This window comes from Xenopus tropicalis, chromosome 1, assembly GCF_000004195.4.
Source record: "Xenopus tropicalis strain Nigerian chromosome 1, UCB_Xtro_10.0, whole genome shotgun sequence".
In the NCBI taxonomy this organism is placed as follows: Eukaryota; Metazoa; Chordata; class Amphibia; order Anura; family Pipidae; genus Xenopus; species Xenopus tropicalis.
Genome location: NC_030677.2, coordinates 154,636,347 through 154,658,584, shown reverse-complemented (window position 1 = coordinate 154,658,584; position 22,238 = coordinate 154,636,347). Strand labels below are relative to the sequence as shown.

Below are 22,238 nucleotides of genomic sequence, written 5' to 3'. Positions count from 1 at the left end.
CTTGTAGGATGCTTAAAGAAATAGGGCAGAAAGGCAGTAAGGAGAAGAATAGAGTTAAGGTGGCCATACACGTGGCGATCTGACGATGTTTCGTATGACCATCGGTCGCACGAAACATTGTAAGATCCGCCACACACCATTCAGGGCTGAATCGGCAGGTAAGGAGGTAGAAACAATAGGATTTCTACCTCCTTCTGCCGATTCAGCTCTGAAGGGAGAATTTTGGTCAGGCGCCTTCTATGGCGCCCGATCAAAATTTTCAAACTGGTCCGATCGGCGAGTCGTCCGATATCAGCAGCTTCCTGCGATATCGGTCGACTCGCCGACATGCCATACACGCACCGATTATCGTACAAAACGAGGTTTCGTACGATAATATCGGTGCGTGTATGGCCACCTTTAGGATGCCAGGTGGTATCAGGCTTCATTTGCCACCTAGTGAGAGAGAATTGCTGTTATAGTCCAGTTTCAGAGGTAGAACAGCATATCTATAAGAGTGGGCTGAGAAGCATCCTTCCCTGAAGCATATCCACTGGTGCAATAGAGAACATTATTTGTTTTGCTGATTTATTGTTCTAAATTACATATGTGAAATGTACTGTGTCATATACTGTTTGCCTAGCTGCCCTGAGCTATTCTATAAATGTTAACCCAGAGTGCCTTGTTCAAATAAACATAGTTACATTTATTTTTAGGAACCTCTGGTTCCCAGCCTATGGCTATAAATGAAGACTTCACACCATACCGTAAGGCTCATTGATTAAACCTGCGCAAAGTGCAAAAATCATAAATGGAGATTGCCATGAATTTTTTGTCTCAGTGTTGAATTAACACCTCAGAATTCCATAGTAATGGGCCAAATTTATAGCCCATACCCTCCACTGAGCCTGGCTTTGATGAGGTTAACTAACAGGATCCCCCAATGCAAGAAGATGTGAGTACCAAAGGGCTATATGTGTAAGATACTTTTTATTTTGATGAAGTTGTGTAATTTGCTACTCTTTATAGAATGCATTAGTAACAGAGCTGTAAGACTGGCAAATCTGGTAAGGCCAGTCAGACTCTTCAGTGCCTCTACATACCAGTAGCAACTGCTCCATCTTCATAGAGCCTATCAATAGGTCTTGCTTCTTCTTTTGAACTATAGAGGCAAATTTAAAAATGTATCATTGCAGACAGTTGTAGACCTAATTGTAATTTTAAAAGTGATTTTTCAAATGGGTTAGACCTTGGCGGTGACTCTAATAAATGTAAGAAGTCAGGGTAAAAAAAAAATGCTTTTGCTGCTATAGAGCAACGCAGAGAGGCAAGAATAAGGTTTGTTGAATATTAAATAGTAACCTTTCAGGGCTCATTAGGAAGCAAGTGCAATTTACGAAATTCTTATTCAACCTGCCATTTTGTTACCCACAATGCAGTTATTTTCCAAACTTGTGCATTGTTTACCAATGCTAATATGCATCATTTCCAGTGCAGCAATCTTGGTGAATACCATTCCAAAGTGCACATTTTTGCATACAGTTTAGTGATTTGCGTGTGTTTATAACACGTGTCTAAATGCAGCAACTGAGACATACTTATCTAAGTTTATTCTGCTGGCGCAGTTTTATGATAAACTGTCTCTAAAACCTTTAATATTTATGCCTGATCAAATGTTGGAATTCTTTACATATAAAAGGTATGTCAATATATATTTTTATATATTTTATATTTTTTTTTATTTTTTATAGTTTTTCAATTATTTGTCATCCTCTTTTGACTCTTTCCAGCATCCAACTGAGGGTCACTGATCTGGCAGCGAAATATATTGCTCTGTAAAGCTACATCTGTATTGTTATTGTTACTTTTAATTACTTTCCTATTCAGACCCTCTCCTTTATACTCCTGGTTGCTTAAGGTAAATAAGACCCTAGCAACCAGATAGCTGCTGAAATACCAAACTAAAGAGATCCTGAACAAAAAGCTTCAGATTGTCTCAGAACAGCAATGTCTACATCATACTAATAGGTAATTTAAAGGTGAACTACCTCTATAAAAAAGAACAAAAGTAAAAACATCGGCAAAATGCCAGTTGGTTATTTGAATGGGGAAAATATGGTGGAGTTACACTCTGCAGAATGGGACCCACGGACAGTGCAGGGCTGATACAGGGTAACAGGTCAGTGGTTTTCCTTTCATTGTCAGTTAAAAGAAAGATATAATTGTGTAAAAATTTATATTTTCCCTTCAATATCTGTGGCCAAATGGGATTGTGATGTCAAGAAGAAGCAAGTATGTGTCAACACATCAAGTATGGTCCTATTGAAATATTAAAGTGAACCTATACCTTACTGGCAGGCATAGAACAATCTCCATATCACAGCTGTGTCCCTCTAAGGCATGTGCTGTTTTGTGCGCACAATAATTGATGGAGTACGAAAAAGATTTTGGACTGACACTTAATTAAATTGGCTTGGACCCACAACTATATGCACACAGTGAACAAAAGGTAATTTCTGTGCCTCCAATAAATCCAAGTCCCTTGCCCACAATGGCCTGATGATTGAGGAGGTATTATAAGACAGGCATCTTTAATAAGGCTTGTCATGTACTGTAAGATACATTAAGTCTAAGCCAGCATAGATATTAATTTGTACTCCTCTTCTGTCAGTCTTAGCCTTGTGTTAAAATCCTTGCACAAGAGAATGGCTTAGGGTGTGGTCTGTCAATAGGTTTTTTGGTTTAGCCTGTACTTTCTGCACAGACTCCGCCTCTCATTTTAGCCACACTCATACTGGCCTGTGTTTTTAATTTATGTGGATAGCCATTACTATTACAAACCTCGCAATTTAAGTCTTCTTCGTTATAAATATGGTTTCTTTCAATCGTTAGGAAATAAAACACAAGGCTAATTTTTTATAAAAAGGCAAAATAACATTTATAAAAGCTCAGTGACGTTTCAGTTGAACAGGTACAGTCATACATATCTACAAAAGTATCTACATGTTTATCTACAGGGTATGCAGAAATGATTCTTTGAGTGCACTGACACCTTTTTAGCGCATGTTGGGCAGATATTAAGAGAATAAGAAAATAAATATGAAAACTGTATTTCAGCACAGAAGGAACAGTTTGAACCCATTGGCTTTGGAATATACAATAAAACATGTATCATAAACCTGTACTGTAGGTGTCATTCTGAACTACAAATCATACTGGGAGAGCAATAGCTTGTGTGTAGCTCAGAGTTTCTACTGTGGATTTTAGAGATTGCTAGAACCTTTGGGGCAACTCAACAAGCAGAACTACATTGTGGTCAGTATTTGGGAATTGGTTTAAAAAAACATAAAGCAAGTGAGTGTTGGAACTGTGGGGGATTTAATTGAACAGTTTCTCTGTATATAAAATAGACAATGTGCAGTTGGTCTTTATTTGCATGTGGGTTTCTCTTGTGCCTCTCTCTCTATCTATATGGTTGCTGAGATCAACTAAGCCCTGCCATCTGAAAGCAGATTCATTACAAGGCAGAATTTCTATTATTATTATTTCATTACTTATCTTTGTATTCAGGCTGTCTCCTGCTTTTCTTTAGATCATTATTCGACCGTTGGGAGAATGGTGGGCATATCGGGAGAACGAGCTAAATGAGCGGATCTTATAGTGTACGGCCAGCTTAACTGGATAACAAGTTGAAGGTAACCATGTAAAATGATGGAAAAACACAATGGTCTGCGCCGTTAATTTAAAAGTTTAATTTAAAGTTTAATTTAAAGTTAATTTAAAAAAAAAAAAAAAATTAATTCTGAGGGTGGTTTATTAGAGCTGGACCCAGTAGGCACAACTTCATAAATTGCCGGCAAAGCACACACAGTGAATGCCAAATGTATTTACTACTTCAAACTACTGGGATTATTATAGGATTCTGGTTATGCCTATTCTACCCACTTATCACCTGTGCCTCAGCCTGTATGATTTGAACTGCAGATTAGGGCAACCAGTTACGCGACTACTAAGACACACAACACCAAAAAGTGTGCCTAAATAGGGAGGTTAGACAGCACGTTGCTTAAAAGTAGAGAAACTATTTCTTTTTAGTTTAAATTTGTATGTTATTGCTGTTCTTACTTAACTTTGTTTGAATAATATGAAGCCAAGGTAAGGGGGGAAAGGGGAATATAATTAATAATTGTCATAAATAGAGTCTCTTTAATTGATTTGCTGTTTTATTTTCCTGTTTTGCCTTTTTTCCCCCCAAAAACGATGCTTTCACTGTAATTTTGCTCTATTACGCTGTGTCCTGTGTGGAAATGATGTGCAAAAGGTGGCTATTCAATGTTAAATAAAAAGAAAGAGAAACAGAATCATTAGCTAGTGTCTGAAACAGGTAACACTTTATATATTTCTGCCCTTAGAGAACCATATTCCAACCTCGATGGATTCCTTTGATAAATGATTATTCTGCAATGTCATGGGAAACTTCCTTCCACCCAACTTCCTATGGTTTGTCACTGGAAAAAAATCTAGGGGAGGTAAACAGACTTACATTTTGAAAATACACTGCAAATTTATAATTGTTTGAGTCACAAAACACACATTTCTTGGTGAGTCATTACATACTAATGCAGTCAGTAGGGGTTATGGTTAAATGGTTTTGGAAGAACAAATTTTGTATGAGCTCAGCAGGTGGATTATGGGAACAACGGTGGCACTCTGAGGAAGGTAGAAGCAGCAATGTACTTCTGTAAATGGACAGGAGTGGCACTTTCATTGTCCATATACCATACTGTGCCAGTGGGTTGCTATAGGTTGATAACAAACCCTTTATGACCAAATATATATATATAATATATACACACAGAGATCATACACTGAAACTGCTTATATCGCCTCAGAGTTCCTCTGCACCTGAGGCAACTCAACATTTTTTTCCAGTAATTGAAAATAAAACCAACAGCAAAACAAAGTATATGGCTTCTTACAAGCATGAATAGTGCACCAGGCCCCATAAAAGTCAATGCCCATTGGTGGGTGGACTGGAATCAGTTAGTAATTGAACAGTGCATTTTTGGAGGTCGGGTGGGATGAGGTAACCCCCTCACACGCAGAAGGAGACATGGGCATGTACAGAGGTCCATGGACACCTCCTTTTCTACGTGTCTGCCCTCTGTTTCCAGTTAGCATTTGAACAAATAAAAGAAAAAAAAAAAAAAGACGAAGAACTCAAGTGCCTTTGCTTGTTTTCTGCTGATGTAATATCGGAACAGCTCGAGCAGGATTTGTTAGATGATCCAGCTTGTTTGCATGAAGACTTTCACAAATTACTGATAAAGCTGCAGGGCTGTCCATGTGACTTAAGGGAGAGGTCAGCTTTCATTTTAACAGTAATGTAACATCCAAAGCATACACTACTGAATAATTAAAATCATGCATGAAACATCCATTGTCTTACATATTAATTAAATAGTCATTCAGTAAGAATAGCCTCCTGCCAAGATGTTATCTTGGCCCATATTCATAACTGCCTGGTGCACCAGCTCCTGAGTACATATTTGCTGCTGCTGGGTTCATAGGATGATGATGGTAGCCATGTCCTCTGATACTTGGCAAAGGATAGGGGGCCGGTCTGGTTTTTGCTCCTAGGTAATGATCGTAGCTGGTTGGGTACTTGTAGGGGTGATGGTGCAGTGGTTCTGAGCCTTGAGAATGGGGGTCTAGGCGCAGTTCATGTGGGGGGCTGGGTCTCCCAGTACTGAGAGGTACAAGTCCACCAGGAACAGGCAGGGAAGGGCTGAGGACACGGGACATAAGCTGTTGATGTGCTGCATCCCCATGAAGAGGTGTACCACTAGTATCTCTTTCATATTCTCTTCTTCCATCTCCATCTGCAAAAAAAACCTTTGTTAACCTCTCGCACATCCAACATAATGTTCTGCAAAGTATTTGTTCTATATATATATATCTAATATTTCAGACTGATTAAAATGTTTCCATTTGCATTAAATTTCTAAAGTGAAAAAATTGGTCATTTTCAAAACATACTGTTAAGAAATCAGAAACAGTTTGGTCTCATTTTGAATGGAAATAGTCCAGTACCTCAGTGACTGCATAAAGAAAATGCATGCAGTTGTATTATTATGTGGGCTTGTTTACACATGCTATAGTAGCAGGTAGTTATGGCTCACAATGGCAACACAAGGGTGGCCTGGATCCTACTTTGATTCAGACTTTTGGCTTAAAGTTACTCACAGTTAGTAAAGTTAGTAGTTCTACCAGATTAAACACAGACATATATTATGTTTGTCATAGAAGGTACTAAGATCAGTGCCATAACTACCATTCTTATCTTCTTCATTGCTGTGCCACATAAACATAAATAGCAAGCCAGGATTGGTCTAAAGATGGCCATTCATATGCATTTAGATTTTGCTAAATTTTTCATAACAAAGTTCACCTCTGTGTAAATATCACAAATGCAATTTGGATTAAGATATTCCAAATCAGTTTATGTTGGTTCACTCACATTCTGCAGTAAATTTCTACTGCAAAGATTAATTCTCCAAACTACCCAGTGTCTGGCAAGTTGTGGTTCAACATAACATGACAGATAGAAAGAAACTACAGAAAAAGCAATGCACAGAAAGAGAGGGGGGGAAAGCTATTTATTATTTTTGCTGTTGTATTAACTGGTCAAATATTCTTTAACCATGTTAGTAAAATAAACACCGGGATCTCCATTGGCTCTAACACAGAAGCTGCCAACAATACAAGAAAGTCTATCTGAAAAGTAAACTGTGTATTTCACATTAATCCAGCCAGAGTGGAGGGAGGAGAAAAGGGCAACAAAACTGCTTTCTGAAAAGACACCATTCAATAACATTGTGTAGATCTCTGAATCCTGTGTCCTCCTGACAAGCCATTCTTACAGGGATGAAATCTGAATGAAATGACTGACAAGTATGTACACGCTTGAAATTTCTTGAAGTTGTGCAACACTAAACAAATACAGACTGTATTTATTTGGCCAGAGCCAAAGTGTGCTATAGAGGATGGGCCCCTGGTTGTCTCTAAAGCTGTTTACTCTTCATAATGGAAAATAAATACATGTAGAAAGTACCCGTGTGGGACAGTTTCCTAATCTCCAGCGTCAGTAGCATGGAAAGCTCCCACGGTGTGTGTGTGGTAATATAAAAAAAAACCATTGTATTTCCATGTGGAAATTCCTAGAATAAGGCTAAGGACAGGCTATGGAGGGCTGCACAAAACTGCAAAGTGCCTTATTATGTGTTATATTTTAGTGCATATATATGCACACACACACACACATATATATATATATAAGATTTATATTTCTGGCTTCCTTTAAATATGTCAAGATCATAGCCAGCAGCGCTCAAAGGGTTAATCATAGTGAAAAGGCAGGATTCCAAACTTGGGTCAGCCTGCTGATATTGACTCTTTTATTTTCATTTGCTTGCAGCTAGATACCATAAAGACAACTGTCTGGATTCTCTACACTCTCTAAAAGATTACATGTATGTCTGACCTGTACTCCACCATGCATTATTTAAAGCACTGCTGTCCAGCTTTCTCCATGTTGCAGACTGACTATCCATTTATAGCATGTTCTGGAGAAGAGATATAATAAATTCATAGGGCAACATGAATCCTGTGTACGTCCAATTTAAGAGACTTAATTACAGCTCTGTGGTATGGACAACTTTAGTCTCCCTTAGTGATTGATTCAGACTACTCTGATGAGAAGCAGACTGCATTCAGCTGCAGGAGCGTAGTGGGCATGCATGCAAAACTTTGCATTGTCTCTGCTGAAAAAGTGAGAATATTCCATCCAACAGGCCCCCAGAATACCAGTATGGCTTGCAGCCTTATCTGTCTGGCTAGTCTGCAGCACTGCTGTATGGCAAGCTATGCTGCCAGGCAATTACTTGCTACTGTTGCTGGGGAATGGTAAGAAGCAGAGGTCATGGGCAAGCTTCTGAACTTAAACTTGCTAGCTTTGTGACCCCCCCAAAGGGTTAAATGAACTCATTATTTGCCTTTTAAAGGCTTGCATGCATACTGCAGTTATTTAATGTGGATATAAATACTTTGCCTTGTCATCCAGGATACAAATTACCTGTATATTCATGGTAGTGTTGTTGTGCCAGTGTAATTATTGGTGTGTGTGGTGCCACACTTCTGTTTCCTAACTGGATTACAGCCATGATTCCTGGGCCAGTTCATGATATGAAGGTCATATTTTCAAGGAGCTGTAAATCTATTTTCACCGCACAATACTAGACTGCTAAACATTTGGGACACTCACAGAATGAGCTGCATTTTTTGTTTGTAAGACAAAAATGGGAAAAATATGTGGTAATTACACCACTATGTGTCATATTTACCAATGACTGTAGCTTACTAGTGTAAAGGCCATGGACAACAAGGCCAAAATATACTGCTAGTTTTTAAAAATGATGCAGAGAAAATACAGACTAGATGTCAGTAGGGTTTATCTACCATGTCATTCCTGGTTTTAATGGCATGAAAATACTTACTTTGGATCTTAGTAAGTGCATCAGTGTGCAATACCTGTGTATTGTGCACACAGAGACATTTATTTGAGTATCTGACCAACGGATTGTATATTCTACAACTTGACTGGACTGTTTTAGGAGCTTTAAATGATAGAACCTTACGCTTAAAAAAAAACAAGAACTGTAGTTGGTAATGCTGTCATGTGTAAATGACACTGATGATAAAGTCTGAGAATTTCTACTGACCTTTGTCACTTCCATTCTGTGGGGGTGATGACACAGGATTCCTAGACCTTGCAAAGGCATTCATAAGAGGGAGGGATCCAGGCCTGTGATTTCTGGGCCTGCAAATTTAGAAGCATGAAGGTTAGGCAGAGTTTTCCAGAACAAAGACTAAAATCTCTAATGTAGCTCTATCTCTGCTTCCAATACTGTCTTTGGTAAATCTTAGACTTTGACCAATTTGTATCTGGTTTCTGGTGTTTAAATTATTAAAAACCGACACCTGTGGGCTAAAAACCCAGGTTGTGTCATGCTAAAGACATATAGTATTAATACATGGCTCTATATAATCACAGAATGCTCTAGATAACCAAACCTTTCTGGTTTGGGTATCTAGATACAATATTTATGCAATATTTTTATGGTATAAAATCAGTTTTATGGGCCAAAAATTGTCAACTGACCCAGTTTTAATAGCATTTTTTATTGTGAGACATTTCACATAGTAAAGTGGTAATACACCATCTTTAAACATAAATTCAATGAAAATGAGTTTTTGCCTTTTGTTTAAATTACAAAAGAGATTAAATCTACTACATTTTGGTCCTTACCAGATGACTGAATTACCACTGCACAGATCCCCCTGCATAATGGAGTTATGATTTTCTGTACTGTTAATCGCATTATCTACCTCCCAAGGACCAAACATGAAGTTGTTTCAGTTTTGCTGTTTGACTTGATTAGCTTAGGAAACAGCAAAAACATATATTTTTTTATGAACTTATGTAACAAAGGGAGTATACTTCCCATTTAAGAGAGACCTACGCTAAACAGCATGGGGGCCTGGCCCATAATTTAAGAACCCCTGAAATAAGCTGTATATAAAAATACAAGCATGGTAGAAAGCAAATTGTTTTATTTCCTTTTCCTTTATGCATTAGGAGTTGTGTGTATTGTGCAAACACACCATACAGCAGCCCCAGGCAGACATGCAAGCACATGCACCTACACAGGCTCCCAGATAATGTACTGCAAAAGGCTATTTTTTTAAGAAATTGCTTTCTGTACTTAACTCATTAGTAACAAAACAAAAGGAAGTTAACCCTTTTCTGCCACTTGTTTGCTGTAGCCTTTGGGCAGTAAATGGGTTAATAGCATCAGTAACTTCTATATTAACTCCTTTAACCAACAGCAGCGCTCTGCATCCTATTGTTAAACTTTTCCATTCTGTGGAAAAATATACTCACCAGTCTTCCGGGTCACAGTCTCTGAATCCCTTGGCAAATGGATTACTAGCAATTTTCAGTTGTGTAATCTGAAGAGGACAAAAAGGAAAGGGTATTAGTGGACTTTGTTCTAAACTGTTGTCTTCAGCCGGCTATTGTGCCGTAAGAGCAACTGCTTTTCTGCCACATGCACACATGCACAGCTGTGTTTCCTCCAATGTCAGTGGTAAGTTTTTTTCTTTGAAAGTATGCACAGATATTCCACCAAACTGTACAAATCATCTGTGCATGCCCCCCTCCACCATACCCAAATGATCAGTTTGTCCAATCAATCTTTGATGCTATCTCTCCAAAGAAAGAAATCAAACCCAAATGGCACCATGTGTGTGGTTTCTGGCTTCTCCAGAAATATATGGGCTCCGTCGTCTGTACATTGGCTGCATTTCCTAACACATAAACATATTATATACTAATTCTGAAATGTTGCAGTTTAGAATTTCTCCTATGTGCCACAGTTCCCATGACACCAGGTGTTCTACTAAATTAGAACACCCAAACAGAGGTTGGCACATATGCTGCCATCTGCAGGCAGCCTTGGCACAGTGTTCAACAGCAGGAAGCAGCAGAAATAATTTCATTCATTTTGTTACAGTTAGTTGTTAGTGAATCAGTTCCAAGGGTACTGTACTTGCATTGTTGCCTTCACCCAGGAGCCCTGATTTACTAAAAGCGGTTATTTTCTCAATTATAAGGTTCATGGCACATATGGTGTTTTATGCACTAGAGCTTTACTCATGTGTGTTATAGGCCAAAATCCATCAGTACTGGAGATGCCAGGTGAATTTATATTATAGTTAAAGGGTAACTATTTAATGAGTGAACATTGAATAAGCCTCATCGTACTGAATAATAAATTTTCTAAATCTACAATTTATGTACTTTTTCAGAAATAATTAATTAAAGGTGTCAATACAGGGAGCGATCAAGTGGATGTCTCTTGATATGCCCAACATAGGTGGGCGATATCAGAATAATCTTTTTAGCGGATATATGGGCCGGCAGAACTCATCAACGAGCTGATGCAGCCCCCGATCTGAAGGGAAACCTACCCAATCGAGATATGGCCAATTTTAGTTGGGTAGGCCCATTGAGGGTGCCCATACACAGGCAGATAAGCTGCTGAATTGGCCTAAAAGACCCCAATTGGCAGCTGAAATCTGCCGTCTATGGCCACCTTTAAGGTGGCCATACACGTGGCGATCCGACGATGTTTCGTACGACCATCGGTCGCACGAAACATCGTAAGATCCGCCACACACCATTCAGGGCTGAATCGGCAGGTAAGGAGGTAGAAACAATAGGATTTCTACCTCCTTCTGCCGATTCAGCTCTGAAGGGAGAATTTTGGTCAGGCGCCTTCTATGGCGCCCGATCAAAATTTTCAAACTTGTCCGATCGGCGAGTCGTCCGATATCGGCAGCTTCCTGCGATATCGGTCGACTCGCCGACATGCCATACACGCACCGATTATCGTACGAAACGAGGTTTTGTACGATAATATCGGTGCGTGTATGGCCACCTTTACTCTTCACAATCCCTCCCTCAGCATATATCTCTCTTCATGCAAAAGTCTGATTTAGATTGGCAGTTGGGTCTAATATGGATGGCTCCTTTTAGAACTCACTCTTAAAATCAGAAGAAATCTTATCTCTCTACATGCAGGACAATTATTTTGTTAGGTTTTGTTTGTGCTGGAATCATTTATGTGAGTTAGCTCTAATACATCTGCTTGACCCCCCCCAAAAGACATATTAGACCTAACTGTCAATGAAAATCTGAAGCTTATATTACATTTTTTATTTGTGTTTGCATAATAAAATAATTATAAGCAATTATCTAGTATTTTTTATTCAAATGTTTTACATTTTATTTGTAAATTTAAATGTTGTTAAAATCAGTATTTAATAATGCTTGACATGCTTCTTTACAGGTCTGTGAGTTAACTGGCTTCTGCTACATTGTTTTAAGAGTCAGAACCACCAGGGCAGAAAATATACCCAGCTGGACATATACTGCTTTCTATAGAACTTTAAAAATATAAAATGAATAAATATTGTAAGGTTGCTTAGAACTATATTTTCTTTTTATTATGCAAACAAATGAGCGGAGTTTCCTTTTAATGTGTTAGTAGGCTACATGTTGTGCTGGTAATGGTTAACAGTTTTTCCCCCCCTAAATCATACCTTTTTTATTACTGGGAATATGGGCCATTTTTTCTTAGTAAATTATTAACATTTCATCATTTTTAAGAAACGTTTTGTGGCACTATAGGCTCAGCTGGGGTACTGGCTCAATGGGCTCTGCCTACCCCACAGTGGCCCATTAATGCCGCCTTCTCCTTTTGGCGCTAAGCAGAGAAGTGCTGGGCTAAGGCTCCCGGAAGGGGCAACTTCTGTGGTGACAGGGTTCAGATTGAGGGGCCTGGCTGATAGAAAGCAGGAGAGAGACAGGCCGGGGAGATGGGGGAAGCAGGGCAGACACGGAGCAGCTGTCCCACATCATCAGGGATATGGCAGCAGCCTCAGTGTGTCCTACAGCCGGAGAGCCGCCTCCTGACTGCTCAGAGCAGCGAGTGCACCAAGTCCCGGGCTAAAAACTTTGCCAATCTATGGGCATTGTCTATGCCAGTGCCCCAGACCTCTGACCTGGCTAATAATTCATATAACTTGTTCACATAGGGTGGAGCCCGTGTCCAGGGAATATTGTACATTTACACTCCATGTTAGATATTTATAAAACAAATTTGGAGCAGTTCAAGGGCGAAACATCGCCCGCTTCTCTATACGGAATCGTGGCTATACAATAATAATATCGCATATTGCGCCCTCCTCCTGCTGCGCTTTGCTTATTCTGCGCCATTGTATAGCGGCAGCAATAACTGCTTATTCTCCTCATACCGTTACAAGATAAACAGAACTACCGGGATACATTCGTTTTCCTACATTATAACCTAAACCCATGTACAGAGACGTCGCTTAAAGTAGCCAGTACATTGTCCATAGCATTGTTGCTATATGATAAAAATATTGTTTCCCTGAGGTAATTAGGTACGGGGGTGTGACACGATATATAGGAAATATCTCCTCAGTTGCAATTGGTTTTATACAGGTCAATGGACTCCCGAGAAATACTGCAGTACAAATTGCATTATAGCTTTAGTTTTACGTCATACAAATGATCACTAAGAGCGAATTATAGTAGAACAATTCGGACATTAGTTTTCTCTAATTCCAATTCGGGCCGCTGCTGGAAGTCAGGTTATAGAACTGGAATAGGCACATTTCCCCAGAATGCAGTGCGTGAGAGGGCGAGCAGGTTCCCTAGCTCCCTGCGAGCCATTAGCCAGGTTCAAGGCCCTATTGAGCTTGTGGCCGGAGGGTTATTTAGTCTATAGAGGCAGCGCGCTTCCCTGGGAAGTGTTTATTCTGTAACACTAGTATCCGGGCCTATATGCGCATAATGTAAATGCTACTCTGCCTTCTTAATAACGGCCTTTTCCTAATTGGAAGTGACGCGCTCACAGGGCCAGGAATTGGGCAAAGGATAAGCGGGAAATGTATTTATTTGTAAGCCAAGGAGCTTGGGTTTCCGTGCGAGCAAACCCCTAGTGTGCGAGCCTCGGCTGCTCTGGCTCTTTCCGGCCCATCATCCATCACTGGGAGACTGCTCCGTGCTGTACTGGGAGACTGCTCCGTGCTGTACTGGGAGACTGCTCCGTGCTGTACTGGGAGACTGTATGGGAGGCTGTACTGGGAGACTGCTCCGTGCTGTACTGGGAGACTGTATGGGAGGCTGTACTGGGAGACTGTACTGGGAGACTGCTCCGTGCTGTACTGGGAGACTGCTCCGTGCTGTACTGGGGAGCCTGTACTGGGGAGGCTGTACTGGGAGACTGTACTGGGGAGACTGTACTGGGGAGCCTGTACTGGGAGACTGTACTGGGAGACTGTACTGGGGAGCCTGTACTGGGAGACTGTACTGGGGAGCCTGTACTGGGAGCCTGTACTGGGAGACTGTACTGGGGAGACTGTACTGGGAGCGCCGCGGCTGCCTAATAAGCTCCAGCCCTACTCACCCTGTGGTTCTGATAGGCCGTCACTGCAGTAAAGCGCGTCTCCTCGAACACAAACGTTTTAAAGTTTTCCTCTGCGTACTTCTCGCTGTCCTTCCTCGGATCCACGTAGACCACATGGAAGCGGGGCTGGTACCTGTGCATGGAGTTTAGGATGATCTGCAATAATAAAACGGGGACAGATCAGCCGAGCTCAATTCGCCTCACATCTGTAGCTCTTTTAGGGGAACCTAAAAAAGGCAACTGCCCCCCACTCAGTTTTAGGTGCTATTACTGTCTGCGCTAATGGTTATGTCTGGTGAAGGATTAGTTGTATGGAGAATAAACCATGTCTGATTCTAAGAGAGAATGATAGGGACTCCCCATGTCTCGCTAAACTACATTTCCCAGCATCCTCTGCAAGCATGTGGTAGTGTTTGGTGACAGGTGGGGAGCCACAGACTAGATCCTTGCTTTGAAGCGTGCTGCCTCCTGTTCTGTGTGCAATACAGGAATACAGGGAATTGTGATTGATAGATGGCAGATGTAAATAGATCTTTGCATGCAACTGTAACAATGGTTTGGAAACACAAAATGAGCCCCCCTCCCACACACACAAAGTCTTTCCATTAGCCCATGATGCAATGGAGGCAGCCATTCCTGACCCCTACTACTGGGGTACAAGCCCTTCTCATACTCACATGGCCGTTGTCGTCCAATAAGTTATTAGTCAGTTTCAGTTTGTCAAAGGACACGATTTGCTTCATCCACTGGGCCCCTTTGGCTGGAGAATCCGGGTGATAGTGAACCCTGCCGGGGGTGGCCGGGTCTGCTTTGCCTGCCACTAACCAGGAGGAGCTGTGAAAGGCGTACCTGGGGGGGGACATAGGTGCTATTTAGTGGCAAGGTCACTGCGCCTCTCCAAGGCAGCACTCACAATGGAACAAATAGCAATGGAAGGAAGATTTATTTACACTTATCTTTGATTTGCATATGATAAATTGGTTTTGTGCATCAAATAAGAATCTTTTTTCAGATCTGAAACTGGCAGTTCCTTCAACTGCCCTCATCCCCTCTTTCGCTATGAGAAAGAACTTTCCCCAGGTCATCAGCCTTTCTCTTTTCTAATGGAATTTAGATAGAAACTACAACCGGTACAGGAAGAGATCATGTATTCTCTGCCTTATTTTCCCATTTAAACAAAGGAAAGAAAACAAACAAAAAGCCCCACAACAAACAAACAATAAAACAAATATATTGTCTGTATGAAATCGACTGGAAATATTACAAAGTGATCTCAACAACCCCCCTATAAACAGTTCAAACCCATCAGGAAATACTTCTGTGCCTATGGCATTAATATTACACAGGATCTCGGGAATTTGGAGTGATTTGAAGCTGAAAGTACAGACTTGTTGACGTTAAGAGATCTGCTACAATCAGTAATGTCATTTCCTAGCCAGATCTGCAGCCACTAGCCCTTAAGTGACAGCATTTAGATTACAGTTCTAGCTGATCACGTTGCCCTAAAAACTAAACATCCATCACCATTTTCTTATTCTACGAATACTGCAATAAACCAATGCACTTTTAATTGAATGTAAAAAAAGAAATCCAAATTCTGTAACAGTTCTGCAGGCAGGCGTGCGGCATTACTGCCTCATTATGAAATTGCGCTAACATCACAAAAACTTGATCTGCCGGTGTGTTTGTAAATAACAAATTGTGCACACGGCTGACTGGAATCATGTAGCATGACGCGCCTTTCATTTGACATTCACCTAAAACATTCACCTTAAAGTGTGTACATAAAATAGAATACTAACTGCAACAATATTTTTAAAACGAGCTTGAACATAGACCCTTTTTAAATCCCTGCAATAAAAACACACAAGGCGTTTTTATACCTTATAATTACATGTACACACACAAGCATTGGTACCAGAATATAATTACAATACACACAGGCCTTCCATAAAACCACATTTCCTGAGCTGGGGAGATATACGTTGTCCTCATCTATTTATTTTGGTTTGGGAATTGTGCGAGCGCCTGTTAGCGCCAATCTTACAGTATTGTGGGGTGAAACAAGGGGATCTTATACCGGCGGGGAGCCAGATTTGCAAGATATATTATACACCAAAGGATCCGCATTCTTTCCAGCTGTAGAAAAATACATTTTAATCATTTTTATGGTGCGGAGCTGAATCTTGAGTCTTTAGCTGGGGCTGGGGAAAAAGATCCCCTTGAAAAAACATTTCAGACAGGAACTCTGCTTGTTTTTATGGCTAAAGATAGATAGATGGGGGAACTTGGGTGTGTTAAATTAAATGTGCCTAGGTCTTACACTGACACAACATTCACATTTATAGACACACAATAGTTCAGTGTCACAGAGACACACACACCTAACCACACAGCATAAGCACAGAGAGCGCCCTTACACAAGTGCTCACATTCGGGCACACATTTGCACCAGATTCATTTCCTTCTCAATGTAATACATTTTTAAACATATGTTTTTGTTTTTGATGTGCTTAAAATTAAATATATATATATATATATATATATATATAATATGTGTGTGAAATTATACATACGCTCTTACATGTTCTCGCATCATTTTTCCTGTGTGTTTTGATGATTTTTCACAGAGGCGTGTATACATCATTTTAGTATTTGTGTATTTATGTGTTTGTGCATAATTTTCTTACTGTTGTACAGATGTGTATGTGTGTGTTCTGAAACCTCACAACTATGTTTATGAAATCAAAATGTTAATCAGTAATTATAAAGTCACAAACATTGTTGATGCGGATATTATTTGGGTTAACATCCTTTTGTGCTTATAGGCCAAAGGCTGGATGAAGGATTAGGTTGCTGTGTATTGGTGCAAACATTGTGAACCCCCCTCCCCATCCCCACTTCTGTGCCATGGTTTATTTTACTTACCGATACCGTTTATCGTCCACTGGTACAAAGTCCATTAATAACATGTAATCAGCCATGGGATCCATCCCAAAAATCTTAACCTGGAAGGTGGGGAACATACGCCTGGCAGGAGAGAAGAAGAATGTCAGCTGGGTGAGAAGACAGAGGGTACAGTGGAAGGTAATAGGGATGCCCTAGCAGCTGTACAATCACCCCGACTATCAGCATATATTTTATTAACTCCATTCCCTTTTCTCTTTCTATTTTTCACACTCAGGTTTGCATGACATTTCTTTAGATTGATGGCCCTTCCTGAATAGCATTTAATTGGGACTTGCATGTGGATTGTGGTATCAGTTTCAAAGGATTGAAAAGGGGAAAAGATTCAGGATAGCAGCTCCAGGCTACATTTCATTGATCGCACTGATAAATATAACTTGTTTTATCTCTCCAGCAGATAAGCAATAAAGCAGTCTCTATTCTGCACCCAAGGACTTGTGTATACCCTATCGAAAACACAACGAAAAACACAACAAAATACAACTTCCATTGTGGCAGATCATTTTGAAAACTATATACTGATATATATATGTATATATATATATGTGTCATGTTTATGCACATAATTCAGCTACCGTACCTTTTCGGGAAGACCTTCAACTAATTAGTTATTAATATTCTTTTCCTGTCCATCTTATTTCGCTGTACAAAGAACCATGATGTCAGCTTATCTGAATGTGCCCCTAATTTGTTAGCAGAAATAAGAATGAAGGCAAAGACAGTGCAGCCCAGCAGGAATGCTGCCACAAGCAACTGTGCTTTAGCCTGCCAGGCATAGCTTTCTCTGGGCGCAGTCGTGGGCAGTTAGTGCATGAGTGGCGGACACACAGGTTAAACACACACCTGATGAGCGGGGACACATTCCCTGAGAAGTGCTTTTAACTAATTTACTCCTTAAACAAGTTGCACTGGGCTCTGAGTGCAAGAGCATGTCATTTATTACATTCCTTTCACGCTAGCCCCAAACAAAGGGCACAGATCTCTCGGGTGGGGGTCCCTTCCCTCTCCCCGGCTCTGCAGCTAAAAGGCCAGACACCAGTTTGTAACTAGAGATGTCACTGCTCCCGCTTGAATAATTCAATGGCTTTCTCAGGTTAGGCACCGTCTGATTGCAATGGAAAATTATTTCTGAAAGATGAAATCTGGCAGCGTATTGGGTGTATAGCACTAACAGAGCGAGGGAATGGATGCAAACAATTCCTGTTTCAATGCACTTGGTTTGAATTCGGTTGATATGGTAATAAAATAAATATATTTTAAACATATACTGTATAATTAGGGGGCCGTTACCAAATGTTTGGAGCAATTCTGCACTAAGGAACTGCGCAGCCAGTTTAAAGACAGTTACTTCTTAATGTTTCGATTTAACTGTGCTAGTACGTCCTCATTTGATTTACCTCTAGCTATATAGTTAGTTATCGCTATAAGTTCTTGTCCTGAAATGTTCACAGTATTAATGTTGTATGAAATGAAAGATACCAAACAAAAAATACAAATATATATATATTGATTATGCAAAAAAAAAAAAAATACAGACATTTGCCGGCAGGAACGACTAAATATTTTACAGTTAGCAGCAGCCGGGAAAAATCTTCCACTAACTCCCCAGTAGATATTCCAATTTAGTTTAACAAACAAGGCCCAAGGATAATTGGCAGCTAGGAAAACATTTTCCTGAAGACACAGTGGGTTCCTAAAACCCACCTGGGAGACACTTAAAGTGTTACAGATGTGCAGATTCCTTATCAGCTTCCTTTCATTTACATATAAACCTTTTATCATCAAAGGAAGTGAAAGAGTTAACGCCACATTAACCCCCCTTGTTAATACTAATAGTGAAATTACATGGTACAATATAGGTCAGATGGCATGACTAAAGTGGCACAGTGTATGCTTATTAGATGGCATGATTTCTAGAGATTCTGCACTGCGGTTATTGGTTCTGTATCCAGGCCCTGGCTGTATTGGAATGGGACAGAATCCTGTGCTTGAGGGCCCGGGGGAGGGCAGGGATTTGCAATATCTATTTGGTCAATCCCATGAATACAATAGCAATTTACTAGTAAATACAAAAAGGGTTAATCCGGGGGTCCACGTCACATGCCTAATATTAATCAGATCCCCCCCATCCAACCTTATTGTATTCCCTTCTCTCAGCTTTAGGCATAAAATGGCCTATTCTGCTCAGTCACCTGTTGGGAGGTAATTGGATTTAGTAACTTGGAATAATATTTACCCTGAGCTTTAAGGGGGAAATGAGCAAACAGAGAGGGAAGTTCCTAAAAGCCCACGGATCAGCTCCATAGTACGTGGGGGGCAGTAACTACTCCAAGCATTCGGTGTGGGCCAGAGCCTCCCAACAGAGATCAGCCACCCTCACTGCCAGGGCCTGTGTATGTACCAGGACCTCTACACTGAGCCATAAGGCTACCCCAGGATACAGGCCTTCATTCCTCTGACCTTTTATGTTAAAGAACCACATAATTACTCAGCACTTATTAGCTGGTCTCTATGTTTCCCCTTTGCAGTATTTTGACCAAGGAGAACAAAATGAACATCTGATTTAAAGGATCTGTCTGTCTGTTTAATTTAGGTAAACAATTATTATAGAAACAAATAATATAGAATCAGTGAGTGGTGTATATATATTTATATATATATATACACACACACACATAATATGGGCGCTTGCTACCTTTTGTATAGATTATTGGTGTTTGTATGTAATCTGTATGTTCAGTATAAACACCAATTTATTCTACATTAAAATGTTGGCGTTTTATAAGTATGTCTTAATATACGTACTTATACAAACGCATCCTTTTTATTATCAAGAGGAAAAACATTGGACAATTTAATATACGATAACAATATACTTTTATATATATATATATATATATATATATTATATAGCTCCTATGTAAATATTAGTGTATAATTATATTAATATATTCATCTTATATGCATCCTAATCATATATAATTTTGACCGTTCAAACATTGCGAATGATATATATATATATGCACACACATTTTATTTTCTATTTAACAAGGATTAAGTCTACAAGACTGGCCGGATGAAATAATGAACTATATATATATATATATATATATATATAAAATATAATGTCTGTAATAATCAGATGCGGGCAGTATTTGGAAAGGAAACATTTTCTAAAGTCTGCTTTGGCAGAGTACTTTCTATTTAGAGTGAGTGTATTTACCAATCTACAATTGCCATAAGTGATACATTTTATTAAGGATGGAAAAAAAAATATATATATGTATTACACACACATACACATATGCAGCACTCAGGTCTTACAAAGAAGTATGTGATTTAAGTATACAGGTAGAATCCCAACTACTTTCCTATATTGTGGACTGAACAAAATGTTTTCTATTTAATAATCTTTTATCTATTTTAGTTTTATTAAGTGCAGCCAGCATGTGTCTTTAGACTTTAAATCAGAACTTCTGATCTGCCTCGTAGAGTTATTGTTGTTATTATGCTACAGTCCCTAATATTTACTAGGAGGGCGAGTTATAATATGTTCATATGTAATCTATATTATTTCTGTTTTTCTGTTCTCCTTTTATAGAAGGAGAATGAGCATATTTTATCTAATTTAAGGGACTATATAGTTTTTTTTTTTCCTTTATGTTGGTTTCGGTGGCTGAGATGGTTGCTTTGGCCACATTGAATTTTTTGAGCGTAAATTTATGGTAGAGCCCCAGTCCCTGTTTCTTTACTTTTATTTTCTAAAAAAAAAGTGCTGGGAGCAGCCAGCCTCTTGGGGTTTCAAAACCCTCATTAGCCTTAGTTGTTTAAATGCAGCAGAACCCACCCAGACTGTGTTTTAGCAATGGGGGAGAAATGTCATGCACAACACTTAGTGGGTACAAATCTAGCCACACTAGGTGCCCGTGCCCACAGCCTGTCACTCAGTGCAAATCTGGGAAATATAAAGGCGATGCGGAGTAACTGGGGGCTGCTTTAGAAGGAGTGTGCAACAAAAAATGGGGATTATTCCGATTCCAGCCCGTGTGCGTGTGAAACTACTGAAAGCCCCACATATCCCTATAATGAAATCATTTCTCTATAAATGGCATCGCTTACTCCCACCCTCTCTTTGGCACAGCGGGGGCAACAGTAGTACCCCCTGCAAAATATGGTGCTTACCTGCCAGCCTTGGTGACTATCATTTCAGTGCCCAGCTGGTTGAACTCGTCCCACAGAGCTTTCATCTCCAGCTGCACGGTGATGTTGGCCACCTTGGGGTTCTTCTTCACTGGGGCCTTGCTGCTGCCGCTGCTGCCAGTGCTGCCGCTCCCCGGGGTGGAGGAGGCGCAGCTTGAGGAGGAGGCTCCACTCTCAGGCTCTGGGCAGGCATGGCCGAAGCTGTACGAGTGCTGGCTGGCGGAGCAGGGCTCGTAGTGGGGCTCATGTTGGCTGTAGGGGTCCCCTGGGGAAGGGGAGAGGTGGTAGCCCCCCGATGCGTTCAGGCTGCTCAGGCTGTTGGCCGTGAAAGCTGCAACATCGCAAAAATGGGAGAGCTGGGTGAGCCAGGGGCTGGAGATGGCCGAGATCATCCCAGGAATAGACAGGGAAGAGGGGGAGAAAACAAAGGGTTAATGTGTGGCTGTTCCACTCCGTCCGTGGGGCAGGGGGTTTGGGAAGGTGCGGGGATCCCGAGCTTTGGCTGTGGGGCAGCAGAATGGGGAAAGTGCTGTGCGCTCAGTTGCCTGTTGCTCCCTCTCCCTGGAGTAAGCTGAGCCCAGCGAGTAGGTTAGACAAGGCAGGGACTGGCTGGTACTGCTGGCAGTGCCCGGTGTAGCCTGCAAGTGGGTAACATTCCCATTGAATAAAATAGATCCTTTGTGTCCTTGCCGTGTGCCTTTTGCGCTCTCGCTGAGTACTGCCCCAGTCTGTGCTCCCTTCCCCTCTGTAGGCTGCGGCTGTGTCTGTGCAGGAGACTTAGCTGCTTTCGTGCTCAGGCAGGCAGCCCCCCCGCCCTCCTGCCACCAACCAGTTCCTACTGCGATTTGGATAAGCGAGAGCTGCAGGTAACTCGCCTCTTCCTCGCCTGGGAGACTCTAAGCAGCTCTAAGCAGATGATTGACACCCAAGTGCCTCTTCTCATCAGCGCTTCCTCCTCAGGGCACCCACTTTTCA

At 40.7% G+C, this 22,238-nt stretch overlaps 1 protein-coding gene across 1 annotated transcript; it reads right to left on the bottom strand.

Moving 5' to 3' along the window:
* Nucleotides 1-4,348: 4,348 nt before the first annotated feature.
* Nucleotides 4,349-22,198, bottom strand: tbx1 (T-box 1). Its single transcript, NM_001035118.1, is given in 7 exon segments — nucleotides 4,349-5,861; nucleotides 8,760-8,857; nucleotides 9,983-10,050; nucleotides 14,097-14,252; nucleotides 14,774-14,945; nucleotides 17,025-17,126; nucleotides 21,246-22,198. Coding segments are annotated over 7 exon segments (1,392 nt in total). The 5' UTR covers nucleotides 21,656-22,198; the 3' UTR covers nucleotides 4,349-5,475.
* Between the last annotated feature and the right edge of the window lie 40 nt (nucleotides 22,199-22,238).